The 16856-nt window shown below is 35.1% G+C and overlaps 2 protein-coding genes across 2 annotated transcripts; both read left to right on the top strand.

The window, feature by feature from the left end:
* The first annotated feature begins 911 nt into the window (after window positions 1–911).
* Window positions 912–3516, top strand: LOC130645342 (ras-related protein Rab-18-B-like). Its single transcript, XM_057451314.1, has one exon. It carries the CDS (start codon window positions 1827–1829, stop codon window positions 2550–2552), a length of 726 nt encoding a protein of 241 aa, XP_057307297.1. The 5' UTR covers window positions 912–1826; the 3' UTR covers window positions 2553–3516.
* A 188-nt stretch (window positions 3517–3704) lies between these two features.
* On the top strand, window positions 3705–16488 carry LOC130645332 (chondroitin sulfate synthase 1-like). The gene is made up of 3 exons (XM_057451302.1): window positions 3705–5094; window positions 6115–6337; window positions 14658–16488. Exons 1-3 carry the CDS (start codon window positions 4357–4359, stop codon window positions 15875–15877), a joined length of 2181 nt encoding a protein of 726 aa, XP_057307285.1. The 5' UTR covers window positions 3705–4356; the 3' UTR covers window positions 15878–16488.
* Window positions 16489–16856: the final 368 nt, after the last annotated feature.

Below are 16856 nucleotides of genomic sequence, written 5' to 3'. Positions count from 1 at the left end.
GTAGGTGAGGACAAATAAGGGGCTAAAATGACCAACATTATTTCACAATAATTATTATCAACACTTTAAGAAGAAAATTAATTTGGTTGTGAATTATAGCAATTACAATAATGTTGACGGCTTCTCATCGTCTGGAGGTTGGAAATGCTGCGTAATTATGTGATATTGATTCATTTAGGTGCAAGTCAATAATTTTTTTTATTTTAGAAAATTTCAAGATTGTACAGAGGTTCCATTCTGCAGTATTCACTAAAATAAAATGATGTTTATGCAACTGCCAATGTCTCTTCTGCATGATATCTTTATTATTAGGCAAACAAAGCAAGTATTCTTCAACAATAATGTGATTCCCTTGCTTGATGCTGACCAAACTATATCACTAGCAAAATCCTAAAGTTGGCGCTTGACGATAAACAAATTTAAAATACAATGTCTTCACACGCATTTATGCAAATTACCATATAGCTTTTTTTCTTTTGTTTTTAATTTCTAGGCCTGCTGTTGTTTTATTCTTAGCTAAGTAAGAACAGATACAAAAGCATCTAGTATGGATTTAGCAACTTACCTTATGGGTGCTATTTTGAGTGGGTATTTAATTTTGCAGGCTAACAAGAATTACAATTTGAATGTATTTGTTTTCTGGAACGATGCAAAAATATTAAATATTTTTGTAAAAGTTACAAACTTCTCAACTGTATTTTAGGAATAAGCTGCTTAAATCAGATGCCTTACAAAATTGCATTTAATTTCAGTGGAATAAGTTTTACAAAGTTTTTTAAGAATATAAGTTTTACAAATGGTATTTCAAGGGTATTTTTTGGGTATAATTAATTTGAGAATTTGGCTAAATTTTGCTAAAATTGGAACCTTTTAAAATTAGTGTCATTGAAGTTAATTGCAATTTTTTTCAGTTGGATGCGAAACTGTTAGTGAGTTTTTTGCAGTCAGTTTTTGCTGTTTCTGTTTTTATATGACAACATGTTAAAATTCTTTGCAATGGAAAAAACTGTTGGAAAGAATTTATACATTGTAAATATTTATTATGCAATTATTAGTTGATGAGGCCCGTGAAAAAATCAATTTAAAGACAAGAAAAATGGAAAAAAGAACAGTCACTAAAAGGACCTGTAAAAAAAACAGTTTTTTTTAAAATTTGTATACCGTTGCCTTCAACGTATACAGTTCTTCAGACTCTGATCAAGAAAATTTGATTCAAGGGTGTCCCTAGTTACCCATGCAATGAAAAATGACTGACATCAATACTTCGTTTTCAAGTTCTTTGGCCTCAAAGTTATAACTGCAATGCAATGGCTTCACTACTAAACGCACTGACGTCGTGACGTAATGTCAGAAAAGTTAACAAATTAGAGATAACTTTTTCGGCGACAACAAAGGAAAATGAAGATAACCAGTTTGGTGGTCACAGACTTAACTTTTATATTATTATATAGATTGTTCGTACTTTTAGCAATAGTTCATTTCATGTGTCCTTGGATAAACTTTGTATTGATATTTTTTTTTAGATAACCATGACCTCAAAATTTTGTTAAAGATGTGCATTATTCTTTTAATCACGGTCTCTGTTTCAGATTATTCATCTAATTTCGTTATTTTAAATAGTTTAATACAAAGTACCACAGTCTTGACAAATCTCTTATAAATCATTCACAAATATTTTTTAACTACTTTTACTCTCTGCAACAGACAGCTGTTTGTCTTGCCTATCTTTTGTTTTGTCACTTTTTTGTTAATTGTGTATGTATATTCCCCATAATGTTTTCTAGTAAACAAAACCTGGAGAGGAGAGATTTTTGTTGTAGCTGAGTATGGCTACAACGAGAATCGAATCTTATAAAATTATCACAGTTGGTGCAAGTGGTACCGGCAAATCTGCAATATTGACTCGTTACGTTGACAACACCTTTGATGCACGCAGCCCGTATACAAGTAGCCCAGATGTCAAGTTTAAGCCAGTTAATGAGGATGGCAAAAATATACAGTTGGTTCTGTGGGACACTGCAGGCCAGGAAAGGTTTAGATCTATTGTTCATTCTTTTTACCGAGATGCGGATGGAGTAATTTTAGTTTATGACGTGACCAAACGGTTAACATTTGATAGGTTGTATGTGTACTTGGAAGATTGTTTTACACACTGTTCAAAACAAAACTTTGTTAAAATACTAGTTGGCAATAAGATTGATTGTGGACAGCGTTATGTTTCTACTAGCGAAGGTCAAAGTTACGCAGACCGTCATGACATGATATATGTTGAAACTAGTGCTGCTGAAAATAGAGGTATTGAATCCTTGTTTTCCAAACTTATTAAAAAAATCCTCCAGACGCCTAGTTTATCAAAAGATCATCAAATCTGTGATGTTGCTGGCCAACGTCAAGAGGATAGTAATATTGTACCATGCAATAACACAAATGTATCACCATTGCACAGACTGAGGGGACAAATACCTGGACACGAACAACCTAATCAAGTTGTTTCACAAACTGTTAGTCTTAGTACCAAAAATGTCAGCCGTTCATCATGGTGCAGTTGTTAATGAATTGTCTAATAGTGGTTAACCAACCAGTAAACTATTTTTACTTTGTTTCATCCATATTTTTTATACTTTATTTTGCTTTGTGACATTTTCGTCGGACTTTATTAAAGAAAAGGCAGGACACAGCAAAGCTGATCTGCAAGCAGGCTAATAACGTTTGATTTCATTGTTGCTAATGTTACATGTTACACAAAGAAATAATGTTTATACGATTTTAAATTGACTTTAATGATAAACAAATTTAAGACTACTTTACTTTACTTTGGAATCTTTGAGTTTAGTCAATTGGGAATAATCAATTTTTATGAAAATAAATTCCCTGAATTAACAAGTTGAATTCCTTTGCACTGTTTTAAAAAAGTTTATTACGCTATTTTAAATGCACGTTTGTTTTATATTCAGTTAGTAAAAGAATATATCATTTTTAGATAGAAATATAAAAACGTTTAAGTTTAACCATATATTACCAGTCTGACTTTATTGAACACTTGGTTATGCCATCCAATTCTGAGAAGTAGAATAAATAAATTTTGAGTCCATATCCCAATGCTGTGGAAATAATCCTATGTGATCTATGGCAATACACATTACTTATATGGCAATACACATTACTTATATGGCAATACACATTACTTATATGGCAATACACATTACTTATATGGCAATACACATTACTTATATGGCAATACACATTACTTATATGGCAATACACATTACTTATATGGCAATACACATTACTTATATGGCAATACACATTACTTATATGGCAATACACATTACTTATATGGCAATACACATTACTTATATGGCAATACACATTACTTATAGAAAACCAAGTAAAGGGTCTAAGTTTGGGCTTTTAAAATTGTATTTAAATTGTATAGTTTTGATTTCTAGTTTGTAGCATTTTATATTTACTTTCGTCTTTATGAAAAATATGAAAAACAAAAACTTACAACCTTAATGGCCGACACCTGTTCTTCAATTTTAAAAAAAATGGCCACCCTGTTATTCGCGCAATGACATTGTTTCAAAAATTTAAATTAAAACGTTAAGAGAAGAACTTTGCAAATGTCTTAAATTTTTACTAAAATGCGTTTGTGTTATATTCGGCAGAACGAGTCATTTTTATTTAGAGGAAATAATATTTGCCGTTACGATAAGATTTTGTGATTTGTTTTTCAAATTCGACTTTATAAACTTTATTTAATCACCTGCGCAATGTATTATTGATTGTATGCTACTTGCTTATTTGTTTACACGCAGGTGGGAATGTTGTTAAAAGCTATCAGTTGAAACAACAGCCGTCATGTAGGGAATAGAGCATTAAGATTGATGATGTGGCTAGTGATTTTTTCATTTATTTTTGAGTTGACTGTGGAAGATGTTAACTAAGACTTTTGTACTTGTTGGTGCACTTGTTAATGAAATTTTAAAATTGACCTTTAGTTAGTTATTGACTTTGTAATTCTGTTGTTGTTGTTGTTTTGTTGTTGTTGCTTTTTATTTTATTTTGTTGTTTTTGTTTTTGTCTTTGTAGCTGTTGTTGTTTTTATAGTTGTTAAATACGTAAATTCTTGTTTTCCCAGCAGCTAGATAAGACGTTTTAATGTTAACATAATGTTGCACTCACTCATTCGGTGTGAAAGTTACCTCTGTATGGATAATAACAATGTGTTTTATTTTCTTAATCCTTTAGAAATAAACATAATTCTTTCGCTGGTATGTATCAAAATAAGTTCATGGATCGATTATAAAAAGAAATTCTGCGATATTCGTTATTTTCTCAACACTTCGTGTAACGATGTCACGAAATGTCCGCAGTTTGTTTTTATTAATTGTCGGTGTTATCTTCGGCATGTTTCTTCCGATCATCATGAAGCATCATATTACTACGGATTTGACGCGATGCCCTTCCAAGCGCGCGTCGTCAGGTCGGGGAGAAGACACGACGAGTTCGCGTCATGTAATGAAAAATAAAAAGTTACTATTCGTTGGAGTTATGACTGCTGAAAAGTTTCTCGACACGCGTGCCAAGGCTGTTTACGAAACCTGGGCAAAAGAAATGCCCGGTACGTTGAAGTTTTTTGCGAGTAGCAGTTCGAAACGAACTGATCTGCCGGTCGTGTCTCTAGAGGGTGTGGACGATTCTTACCCGCCACAACGAAAATCTATGATGATGTTGAAGTATATGCATGACAACTTTATCGATGAGTACGAATGGTTCTTGCGTTCAGACGATGACGTCTACATGCGCATGGAAACGATGGAGAGATTTCTACGCACGTTAAACAGCAGTGAAGACCTGTATATCGGTCAGGCTGGCACTGGAACGAAAAGCGAGAAGGGCAGGTTAAGTCTTGGTTGGGGCGACAACTTCTGTATGGGCGGACCAAGCGCCATCTTGTCTTCGAGCACGTTGCGAAAAGTGACGCCATATTTGGAGCACTGTTTACAAAATCTTGTGACGACGCACGAAGATGTGGAAGTAGGGAGGTGTATTAAGAAGTTTGTCGGTATATCCTGCACGTGGGCGTTTGAAGTAAGTTATCTTTGCAACGTCGTTTACAACAAGTTTCTAATTCCAATGTATACCATACTGGTCGATAAAGCCCGTGGAAAAATCCACTTAGGCAGAAGGACAATGGAAAAATAGGTTGTTTTAGATTTTTTGCTGACCTCAGCAGTGCAATTACAAAAAATGTTGGCGAATATTAGTTTATTCGTTGCCTCTTTTGTGTAGAGCTTAAACTGCTGATCAAGAAAATGTATATGTTCGTGTGGTTTTGATGAGCGGTTAATGAGATATAAGGGTTTAAAAATTTTGCTAACGTCAGCAGAGACCTGTCAGAACACAAAAAATTTTTTTTAGAAATCTGTATGCCTGTTGCCTTCATCGTATAAATCTTGAAACGCTGATTAAGAAAATGTATAGGATAGTGTACTTTTGACAAACGGATGCAGAGATATTAGGGTTTAAAGGTTTTTATGACGTCATTAACCCGTCCATTCCGATGCGGTGACCCAGGTTTGGAAAACCTACCCAAATTGGTCCCAGGTAGTCCCTAGTTACCCACGTAGGAGATGACGTCAGTTAATTCCACCCGTTTCCAAGTTATTTAGCCTTAGTATTAAAAGTGCAATGCAATGGCTTCACTAATCTTAATATACTTTCCTTTGACGTCAATATTGCTTTAACGTCAAAGTTTGCTAATTTACAGAACAAATTTATAGGCGATGTTTTATAGACTTTATCAAATTTTATCAACTTGGCAAAAGTCACAGACAGACAGAACTGGCGTAATAACTAAAAAAAACAACCTCAGATGTATACATTGACGTGATCTACTGATAATAGCTTAACAAAATTGGGACTCTGTTGTGGAACTCTAGCCGCATTCTTATAAGCATTTTTAAATCCTAATTTAGTATTCAGTCTGTGTGGCTTTACGGTTTGTCTCGAGTTTTAAAATCTATCTAGTTTTAGCGGTTGTCGTTCTAATATCCTGCCGACACATCTTTTTGCCTGTGATTATTTTTATAAAGATATTTTTACACTTAGATGCAATCTTTGTTTTACCACAACCAATCAAAGGAGCAATCGTACACATTCACCCTGGACACGAAGTCGGTGCGGAACGCCATCACGTTACACCCTTTAAAGAAACCTGAATACATGTACAGAATGCATTCTCATTTCAAGGAATTGAAAATACGGGAATTGTCTTATGAGTCCATCACATACCAAAGAAAACTCGATGTGTTGAATACCCTTCTAGATAGAGGTAAGTATTGCTTTGAGAGTTTGCGTGGTTTAGAAGCACTGCTTTTAAGATCTACGTGGGCTGGAAGCATTGGTTTTAGCAAATACGTAGGTTGGAAGGTCTTCCTTTAGCATCTACGCAGGTTGGATGCATTGCTTTTAGCATTTACGTGGGTTGAAAGCAAAACTTTTATCGTAAAAATTGATGATTACGAAAACAACATGTTTCAGGCACTATTTATTTATTCGCCCCTCAAATAAAGGCTGAAATTTATACAACATATTTCCTAACTGACTGTTACAGTAAAAATTAAAAAAGCCCAATACTTTGTCCCTAGCGCTTCTTGTTTCTCTTTGTTATATTACAGCGAAAACTGAATATCATAGGTGCAAAGAGCCCTCAGGACGAGGTTGTGAACTGACCGCCTTGCAGAAAATTCGTTGCGCAAAACACTGATATTTTGTAAATTTGGCTGCGTATATATTTGATGTGCGCGAAATATTTCTTTTCAGAACGTGCGAGATAATTAAACTAAGCGAAACTAACAAAAACGAAAGGTTTTACGTTCTTTTTATTTCACGTATTGAAAGATTACACCACTCACTCCCTTTGTACGCACGTTTCTAAATACACTAAAATCCAGAGCCTTTGAAGGATGGTACTTTAGATTATCAATGACAGTGAGATTCTTTTAAATTGTCCTTACTCACCATGCAAAGAAGTATACGTCATATTGTGATTCTAATATTGCATACATACCAAATTATAACTATTAAGTTTGATGCATCTGCAATTTTGGTACAATACAGCCTTAGAAATTTGTTGCATATTTTTTTGACCATTGAGTCTAAGTAATAAAGATGTTATAGAAATTTTAAGGGGTAGTTTTGAGTAATAGCCAATATTTAAGGACTTCTCTGACATGGGACCGAATAATTTGGCAGGCAGGGGGTTAATTGAAAACATAGGGTACCCCAATTTGGGTAGTGTTTTGGGTGGTAGTTTTATTTTACAGACCAGATAATTATTTTCTCCCTTTCCGCTGACAAATTTTGAAGATGGAAACCGTCCCATTAGATTCGGATTTAATGGTTTCTATTAGAGATAATTTCACTTGTTAACAACTTGAAAAAAAACAGGCAAAGCTTTATAGCTATAAAAGATTAGTTGTATTATTCATGCAGCTACCATTCTTTAGGAACCGCACTGTACACAACATTGCCTAATTTTACGTAAAGTTGGGTTTACAGTCATTCGTTGTAGTCATTCGAATAAAAATAATACAAAAAATCTATCCGTTGCAAATAAAAGAATAGGAAAAACAAAAATGCACATAACAAAAAAGACATAAATTTTAGTTTGGTACCACCAGTTAGTTACTTTACTCCATTACAGCACATTTCAGGACTTTTCAATATTATACTCAATAATAAGATATTCAATGTTTACAATAAATGTTGCCCACAAAAAGTTAAACTTCTGTTTCTTATCAACTTTGTTTTCATTTTCAAATTCTAAACCTCCTTTAGAAATTGGATTTCGAAATCCGATTGGTTTCCATTCGGCGTGATAAATTCTGGCGAATGAGAGAAAATTACGTATTATGCATAAAAAAGATCGCTTATTTGTGTAAACCCGCCAAAGTGGCCAACTTTACAGAGCGGCTCAGTTTTGCAAAGCCATCTGGAATGCAAATTATTATGTAAATTTTAACTGTAAACTGAAAATAAAAGTGAAATTTCTTTTTAAATAATTGGCGCTAAATTCGGTATATTAATCGAGCTAAGAGCCGTCGTATTGGAGTAAAATTGAATATATAATGTATATATACAGAACATATTATTTAAATATTAAAATTAGCTACCTCAACCACAACCCCAATTGGGGTACCCTATGTTTTCGCAAGCAGGTGTCTAACAGATAAATATAAGTATAAAAACTGTGTGTGTATTATAACAACCGCCCTTAGCCTAGGTTGCATGCTGCATGCATGAAGTCATATGAATAGTGGCTAAAATTCTAAGGACCACCTCTATGTTGCTAAAGACTCCATCTGCACGAGGGAAAGCTTTAAGAGTAGCTTCAATGAAGTTTGGAATTGACTCAGGATTTTCTTTTTCCATCTTTTATTAAAATGTTACCCACACCTCTAGCTCATTTGAAATAGTTAAAGGGTTGGGAAAGTCGTTAAAATAGAAATTTACAAATGTGTCAAATTGATTTTTCCATGGCAATTTAGAAGAGTGTTCTTTTTCATATGCAAGGAGATGTAAAAGTTTGGATGGTATGATCACTAGACCATGACATGCAGTCACAGAATGATCAAATGGATCGTTTAGCTCAGAAAGCACATGGTCAATAAGAGGGATAGTTATGGCCTTTTTAAAGTAATCTGAAACATCATAATAAGTATAATTTGGCCTGTGTACTTGTCTTTTAGCAGTTCGAGGAACACTAACTGTTATGTTTACTTTTTTAGCTAATTCCTCTGCAAGTAAAAACCATTTTCATGATAGGTGTCAATATCGTCTCTAATGCAAGAAAACCTATCTTTAAAAGAATTAATTAACATTACAGTTTTAAGCATGTCATTAGTCTTACTCTGCAATAATTTTGTTACTTCCATTGTCATGTTAAATACCTGTCTAGTAATGACCATGGCAATAACAAACTCGAATCTTTCCAATGCATTTCTATGACTGACTGCTCTGGATACAGTATCAGCATTAATTTCCTTATTAGGGTAAGGGGCATCTCATCAAAAGTAGCTAAGATGCCTTCAAATAAATCATTGAAAACACTTATGCCAATCATACGTCCACCCACCTAGTGTTACAAACATCAATAATATGGGCATAATTAGGATTGTTAGTAAAGTCAGCAACATTCGTTCGTAAAAGTTTTAACCTACTTTCAGAAAATTTAAAAAAATATGTTATCTATTTGATTTGATCCAACATGTTGCGGACATAATGTACAGAGCATGAATTACAGACAACTAAATTTAGGCGATGAGAAGAACAGTGTGTGTATAAGCTAATCTGTTTTGCTTTAAAATGTGAGCCTGACAACCATTAATTTTACCAGCTACATTCCCAGCACCATCATAACATTGACCTCGACAATTCTGTATGTCAAGAGGTTCTTAAAATGACCTTCGAAAGAGACAAACCTGAGGGCCCTTCGCTACAAAGAATAAACCTTATGAATTCCTCTCGCAAATTACTAGTTGGTCTACAAAACGAAGTACTACTGACATTTGTTCCTTGGTAGATGTGTCACAAGCTTCGTCACAAATTATTGGGAAAAATTTATTTTGTTTAACTGCAGATATTATTTTCTCTGTTATATAATCACCACAACATGAAATAATTTTATACTGTGTTTGTGGTGATAAGTAAGTTGCATTTTTTGAACAGGCTTTTAAATGATTACCTAAAAGCTATATCACCCACCTCTAACTCTATAATTTAAAAGGTCAAGAAAATTGCCAACAGAATAAGGAGCATAGCCACCAACTTCAGCAAAATCTTTTAAGTTGTCTTTGTGTCCTCTCAGGGAAATGCATAGGCGGCCACAAAGAATAACTGTATCAATAATAACCGCTAAAAAAATTCTATTGGCTTCTGCCCCTTTGTAATAAGATTAGTAGCTAATGCAGATTTTGAATTTATTTTTTTATGCAATAATGTGCAAGGCAGACAAAATGCAGCATCCATGTGATTAGAATATGCTAGCCACGGAAATTGAGCAAACCAAACATATCGGAATCGCCTATTAAGTTTGTCCCTAGGAAAAGTGAATCCTTGATCAGGTTTTGTTACGTTATCAACATATGTGACTATATCATGATCACTAAGGTGTGCGGCTTGCTTGTAATAAGTGCCTACATCATATTTTCCAATACCATCAATATAACCTGGGGGAACGAATTTAATAAAGGTTTTGCAGAAAAAACTTTTTCAGGTGTTTGAAATGGAAGAAGTCTCCTCATTAGTGGCAGAAGTACCCCATTGATTAACTAATGTTGTTTGGCCTAATGAAGATGAAAAATTTGGTGATGTGAAAATATTGAGCAGGACGCTTTAAGCTTTCCTCAATTTAACAGAAACTAAAGGGACAAAATGATTGGGTTTAAATTGTCCAGAATGTTTGCCATTATTGCAAAATAAAATCGAAACAGGCTGTAAATTTTTATTTGAAGGCAGACGAGGAATAATATTCTGATTGAAAAGCGTGTTGAATCGTAGCTGACCATAATCAGGATAAAAAGTTGAAATATTTCTTTTTATTACACTGGTAAGGGCAAGTATGCAGATAACAGATAACAGATTTTACTGCACATAAGAATAACTTCCTTCTGTACAAGATCTGCTGCCGAAAGACCTGTGTCTACAGGCTAACTGAAAACTTTAATGTACTTTCTACACAGGAAAACAAACCTGAAGATTGACATAAAGATACAAAAATTGGATGGTTTGAGTAGAATAGAGAGTTTTCGAAAAGCTCTATGCAAGTTAAAGCTCTAAGCTCATCTATCAAATCATTCGTACCTGAAACAGCCAGAGAAGCACTGCTGTATAAACAATCACCGTCTGCCACTGACCTTAACATACAAAATAAGTTTACTTTACATTAACACCATTATTGTTAAGTGATTCCGTGTGTCGAATGACACGAACTTAATCACTGCATTGTTTAAACAATGTATTGTCAAAGGATTATAGCAATTATAAAATAACCTGAGAGCCCGAATAGAATTATCCTTACAGCTGATGGCTAGCAGATGCTCCTTTGGGATGAAACTTTCAGCTTCTTCGTTTCGTTTCACAGCGCCTTCATCTAATAAAACTGGTTAAGTGGTTCACAAGTCAGTACGTATGCACTTTGATCATCTATACAGTTGAACTCATGTAATTCGAATTTTCAAGGGACCGAGAATCTTGTTCGAATTACATGAGTTTCGAACTAGATGAGTTTTCATATTTTTGACCTAATTCGATGAAAAAAGTCTTTCCCAGGTTTACTTTCGAACTATTTTTTGTATTTTCGAGTTATAATAATGAAATACTAAATTCATAGTTTTTCGAAAAAGTCTTTGATTGTTGATTGTTTCATTTTCTGCTCTCGTTTCTTGGAAATCTCTTCGGAGATCTTCTGAATCAATGGGATGACGTTCGATGATTCGAAAAGGGTCATCTTTTTGAGAGTCTCGATTGCGTCGTCAATCTCATTTTGCGATGGGGGTGGAATTGGTTCATCATCAGGACACTCTGCACTTTCGTCGTCTGAAGAGCCGTCATCGATGACTTCTACTTCCGGATTTTTATACATATCCACGATTTCTTTGACAGACAATGGGCGTGATTCATTAGTAACAACGTTGAAATCTATATCAATGAACGATTCGACATCCAGATCGTCAGGTGCAATGTCAGGTCTAATCTTTCGTAATCGGTCTAGATCTTGATTCAAATCTTTTACAACATTCGTTTCATCATTTTCGTCTGAATCAACAACGATTCATTCAATTTTTCGTACTTGTCAGTCTTAACCCTCTGGCGTTTTAGTGACGAGTTTTTGAAAGCAAGGAATATTTTCTCTTTATTGTTCTTCCATGTTGACAAGGTGCTGCTTGGAACGGAGTACTTGATGGATGCGTCTTTATTGGACATACCATCCTCCAAGTCACGGAGAGCTTCATATTTTGTTTTTAAAGTGAGTTCTTTATGCTTTCTTTTCCCCATCTTGTCTTGATAAGAAATGGAAGCCAAAAGCAGTGGACGAGCTCCAATCGAATGTAAAAAAAAACATTCGATTGGGAAACAAAAATTCGAACGTCGAAAACGTTCGATTGCAAATTATCGAGTTGGTAAGCTTCAAAAACTCAAAAAATTCGAAAATTCGAATTACATGATTAAAATTTCTTGATGGGACCGGAAAATCTGTTCGATTTACATGATTTTTCGAATTACATGGGTTCGAATTATAGGAGTTTTCTTGTAAGGTTTTCAAGGTAAATTCTGAGGGGACCACAGAATCTGTTCGAATTAAGTGAGTTTTCGAATTATAGGAGTTCGAATTACATGAGTTCAACTGTATATATTTCCCTTTTTTACATTTTGACGTCTTTATTAATTTTCTATTAATTTTTTTGCTGCCTTTTTAGGCGCCGTAGCTTAGTGGTTATAACTTTTGCACTTTGTGCGTGAGACCGAGTTTCGATTCCCCTTGGCGGCGATTCAATATGGGCGAGTGAATGTTACCATAGCCCAGGGTTAACCCAAGCTATGTGAGGTAATTAGGGAGATGGCACACTGTGTGCGCCGATGGATGTTGCAGGGAGTTGTCTGGTAGGGCGCGGATTATAATATGGTCTGCGTAGCTCAAAATAAGCTTTAAAATACTCTGAGACTCTCCATCTATGCTATGGCCCCTCCTGGAAATAATAAATAGGGTATATCACTCGCTAATCATGTAAAAAAAATATGCACATATGCCTTTCACAGAAAAAATTGACCAAAATGGATGAGTTCAACAGGACAGTGTAGTGTGCGGACTTTACAACAGTGAAAAATAATTTTGTTTATTTAAGCAGTATGCCGTATTTACTTCTTTATTCTCACATCTCTAATATTCCTACCTCTCTAGTAAACCCCTCTTTTTAGTATGAGTTGTAAAATAATCTTACCTCCCAATAATTTAGCATGCGAGATTACTTCACATTTCCATCAACATTTTCGCTGCATAGCACATAGTCAAAGACAACAAAATAACTGATAATCACATTTTTGTTGACATTGTCAAATACAATCACATGTCTGAATTTCAATAAAAGTTGCAACAGTTATACCATTGTATAACAGAAAAGGTTTTTGCTGAACCTATTCTTCCTGATCCTTTTAATTTTCTGAATGTCTTTCTTAGAAAATAATACTAAATATCAGATTTTTAAGCATTACAAAAAAGCTGCCCCTGTTATATTTCAATGGCATAAATAATAGAACTCGATAAAAGTCGAAATATGTAGAGATTTATTACCACTTATCTTTTTGATGTGTAAAGGCATCTTTCTCTTAAAAAATGAAGTGGAATGTATCAAAAAACGTAATCAAAATGTTCTCCGTTTTACGTGCATTATGAAATAGTTGTTTACTGGACTCGCTGCAGTAGATAAGCCAGGAGATCACGTGTATTTTTTTCTTAACACTCACGGTATCGGAATTGGAAAAATTACGCTGGGTCTCTAAGGACAGAATACTGACGACGCATTTTGATTGCTTACCTTCATTGTTCGTTGCTCACATGTTCTTTATTGGGAAATGTTTTCTTTATTTAATGTTTTGACTGAGAATAGTCTCATTTATCCGAACTAACATGACTAATTCCCCAAAAATAACTTGAAAAGCTAGCTAATAGCTAGAGCTAGATAGCTAGTTGGCCAGCCACTTTGCAACTGGATTAAATCTGATGATTTGGCGCCGTAGATTAGTGGTTATAGCTTTCGTACTCTGTGCGGGAGACCGGGGTTCGATTCCTCTTGACGGCGATTCAACATGGGCGAGTGAATGTTACCATAGCCCCGGGTTAACCCAAGCCATGTGAGGGAAATTGGGGAGATGGCACACTGTGTGGGCCGTTGGATGTTGCCGGGAGTTGTCTAGTAGAGCGTGGGCCCTACTAATTGGGTCTGCGTAGCTCAAAATGAGCATTAAATACTCTAGGACTCTCCATCTAAGCCATGGCCCCTCCTGGAAATAATAGACAGGGTATATCCCTCGATATTTGTGAGGCTAGCCATGTAAAATATGCACATCTATCATCTATGAGCTGCTATCACTGTAAAAATCCTTGAAATTTTAGACATTTCTGTAAAAACAAAACACTTAGCTAACTTTTTACAAGCACGTAAGCAAAAACATACCATAAAGTCAATATTTAAGAATTCTTCCAACCTGTTTTGTACGTTCTTTTGGGAAAAAAACACGGAGGGCAAGATACGAGGTTGACACGTAACCGCATAGCCGGTCACTGTTTTTCTTTCTCAGCTTTTCTGTTCTTATTTTGTCCTTTCCGTATGTTCAGTTTTTCTATTAATTTGTAAGCCTTGGATAACGAATCATGTAGATCTACGGGCAAAAATTTCACCTCCACAGTTGGACCGCCATTTCTTCTGAGGACCAACTCGTCATGAAAAATTTTTCCCATGTTTTAAAAAGAGGGTCCTTTTCAAAGAGCTCATGCTTATTTTTATTGATGCCTAATTTGATGCAGGTGACAAAAGACTTACATCGCTTTCCTTTTTTCTAGTCTTTTTGTTTAAATTTTGTTTTTCTTCTAGATGCAGATGAAATAAGTGACAATGAACTGGCAGCTTTGAACGACATTAAACATTTTCATCAAAAAATGTCAAAAGAAGAATCTCCCGACTGGGAGATGTTTACGCCTCGAAAATTATATTCCTATCGAACGAATTCCCCCGAGATTGGCATGATGAGTCCCACCAAGGACGCACTTAATAGCGTCCTTGGACAAACGATGTCAATTATTAACCGGGAAGCGCGAAAGGTTCTTCATAGAACGCTCGAGTTTAAGCGGTTAAATCATGGTTATCGACGTTACCATCCCCTGTACGGTATGCAATACATGCTAGACTTGTTAATGAAATATCACCGCCATATCGGAAGAAATCGCCGTCGCATGACTGTTCACGTACGACACCACGCTTACTTGCAACAACCCTTCGGGGACATGATGCATTCCAGCCAAAAAATCTCTCTACAAAAAAAGATTCATTTCATTTTACCGTTAGCCGGTCGCTTGGAGCAATTCAAAAAGTTCATGCATACTTACGAGAAGGTTTGTTTACGACATAGAGAACTGACGACATTGGTTGTGTTATATTTCAACGATGTTGCTTCACCCGACAAACATTTTGAGTTGTATAAAAAGTATAAGAAGAAGTATCCGACAGCATCTTTAGAGTGGATAAATATGAAAGGTCGCTTCTCTCGCGCCCTGGCTCTCACAATGGGTGCGTCGCAGTACGAAAAATCGGCTTTGTTGTTTTTTTGCGACGTGGATTTAGACTTCAACTTCGACTTTTTAACCCGTTGCCGTGCTAACACCATTTTAGGAAGGCAGCTTTATTACCCGATTGTTTTCAGTCAATTCGCACCTGAAGTTGCATACTGCAAAACGAAAAAACCAAACACGTCATTTGTGTACACGGACAATGCAGGTTTCTGGAGAGAATACGCGTTTGGTATTACGTGCCAACACCGTGTAGATTTTGATATGATTGGCGGATTTGACACAACCATTCAAGGGTGGGGAATGGAAGACGTTGATTTATACGATCGTTACGTTCAGAGTGACAAATACGTTATATTTCGTGCTCCCGATCCTGATTTGGTGCATATCTATCACGAGGTCGTGTGTGATCCAAACCTAACGAAGAAGCAGTTGGACATGTGTTATACATCCAAGTCGCAAACTTACGGCTCGCAAGCGAGTTTATATAAAGTTTTATTAGAGAAAGGTTACCTAAGCGAAGAATAGTCTTTGGTATAGTTTTAGTAACATGTCGACCAGGAGAGTTAATGGATGTGCTATTCAATTCTTTCATACCTTGGGTGTTATTAATATGAAAAACATCTTTTAATGTGCAATGTACGTCCTGAAGTAAAGATATATAAACGTTCTTCCTGGGACAAAGATATGTCATATTTTTTTTGTTCACAGTGTGTGTTTTAAAGTGAGTTAGAAGGTCGCCCCATCAGATATTATTGTTAACTTTGCATATGTATTCTAGAAATATGCTTGTCAAAGTCAGGCATCTTTATAACTCTACGAATCTTGGTCACATTTACTACTTTTCGGAGAAAGTAGAGATAAGCAACAGGTTAGTTTTCCTTAAACTTCGTTATTTAACGGATTCATGTTTTATTAACTGAATTTCTGACTTCATTTTCTATAAAGGCTTTTACGAAAAAAAAAATATTTATATATGTATTTTACCTGCATGTATGTATATTTTATATTAGAGATTTTATGAATATTTAAAAATGGGAAATAATTAATTTATTTATATTTATAATGTAGACAATAAAACTTAAAAATATTTATAATAAAGATGTTTATGGTAAAGATATGACAGCAAATTTGTCGTATTTTCGTTTTTCGCCTGCATTAATCCCCGCATATTGTTCCCGCATATAATTTTTGTAGAAAAATATTAAAAATGTTGTCAAATCTCCTTAATTTTTTTTACGAAAATGTTGCTCTTCTCGGAAAAGGTTACAAATTCTCGTTAAAAATCCTCAAATCTCAAATTTGAATAAGAAGAGTGAGAACCCAATTTCCTTATAGCCTTATCTTTCAACGTCGACCCTTTTTAGGGTATAGTTACATGCAAGAGGGGTGAATTCGCCCCGGGGTGAGGGTTCACGCGAGGGCGAAAAAAATTTTGAAATACATGGTTAACTCACCCCGGGGTAAAAAACGAATAAGTTCACCCCGGACTGAAAGTAAACAAGAA

This window comes from Hydractinia symbiolongicarpus, chromosome 1, assembly GCF_029227915.1.
Source record: "Hydractinia symbiolongicarpus strain clone_291-10 chromosome 1, HSymV2.1, whole genome shotgun sequence".
NCBI classification, from domain to species: Eukaryota; Metazoa; Cnidaria; class Hydrozoa; order Anthoathecata; family Hydractiniidae; genus Hydractinia; species Hydractinia symbiolongicarpus.
Note: the sequence above shows the minus strand (reverse complement) of the source record. Positions and strands in the feature narration are given on the sequence as shown.

Excerpts from the sequence above, each read along its gene's own strand:
- LOC130645342 (XM_057451314.1), top strand. The coding sequence starts at position 1,827 with ATGGCTACAACGAGAATCGAATCTTATAAAATTATCACAGTTGGTGCA.
- LOC130645332 (XM_057451302.1), top strand. The coding sequence starts at position 4,357 with ATGTCACGAAATGTCCGCAGTTTGTTTTTATTAATTGTCGGTGTTATC. Across the intron at positions 5,095-6,114 it reads CCTGCACGTGGGCGTTTGAA|ATGCAATCTTTGTTTTACCA; the intron begins GTAAGTTATCTT and ends TTTTACACTTAG. Across the intron at positions 6,338-14,657 it reads GAATACCCTTCTAGATAGAG|ATGCAGATGAAATAAGTGAC; the intron begins GTAAGTATTGCT and ends TTTTTCTTCTAG.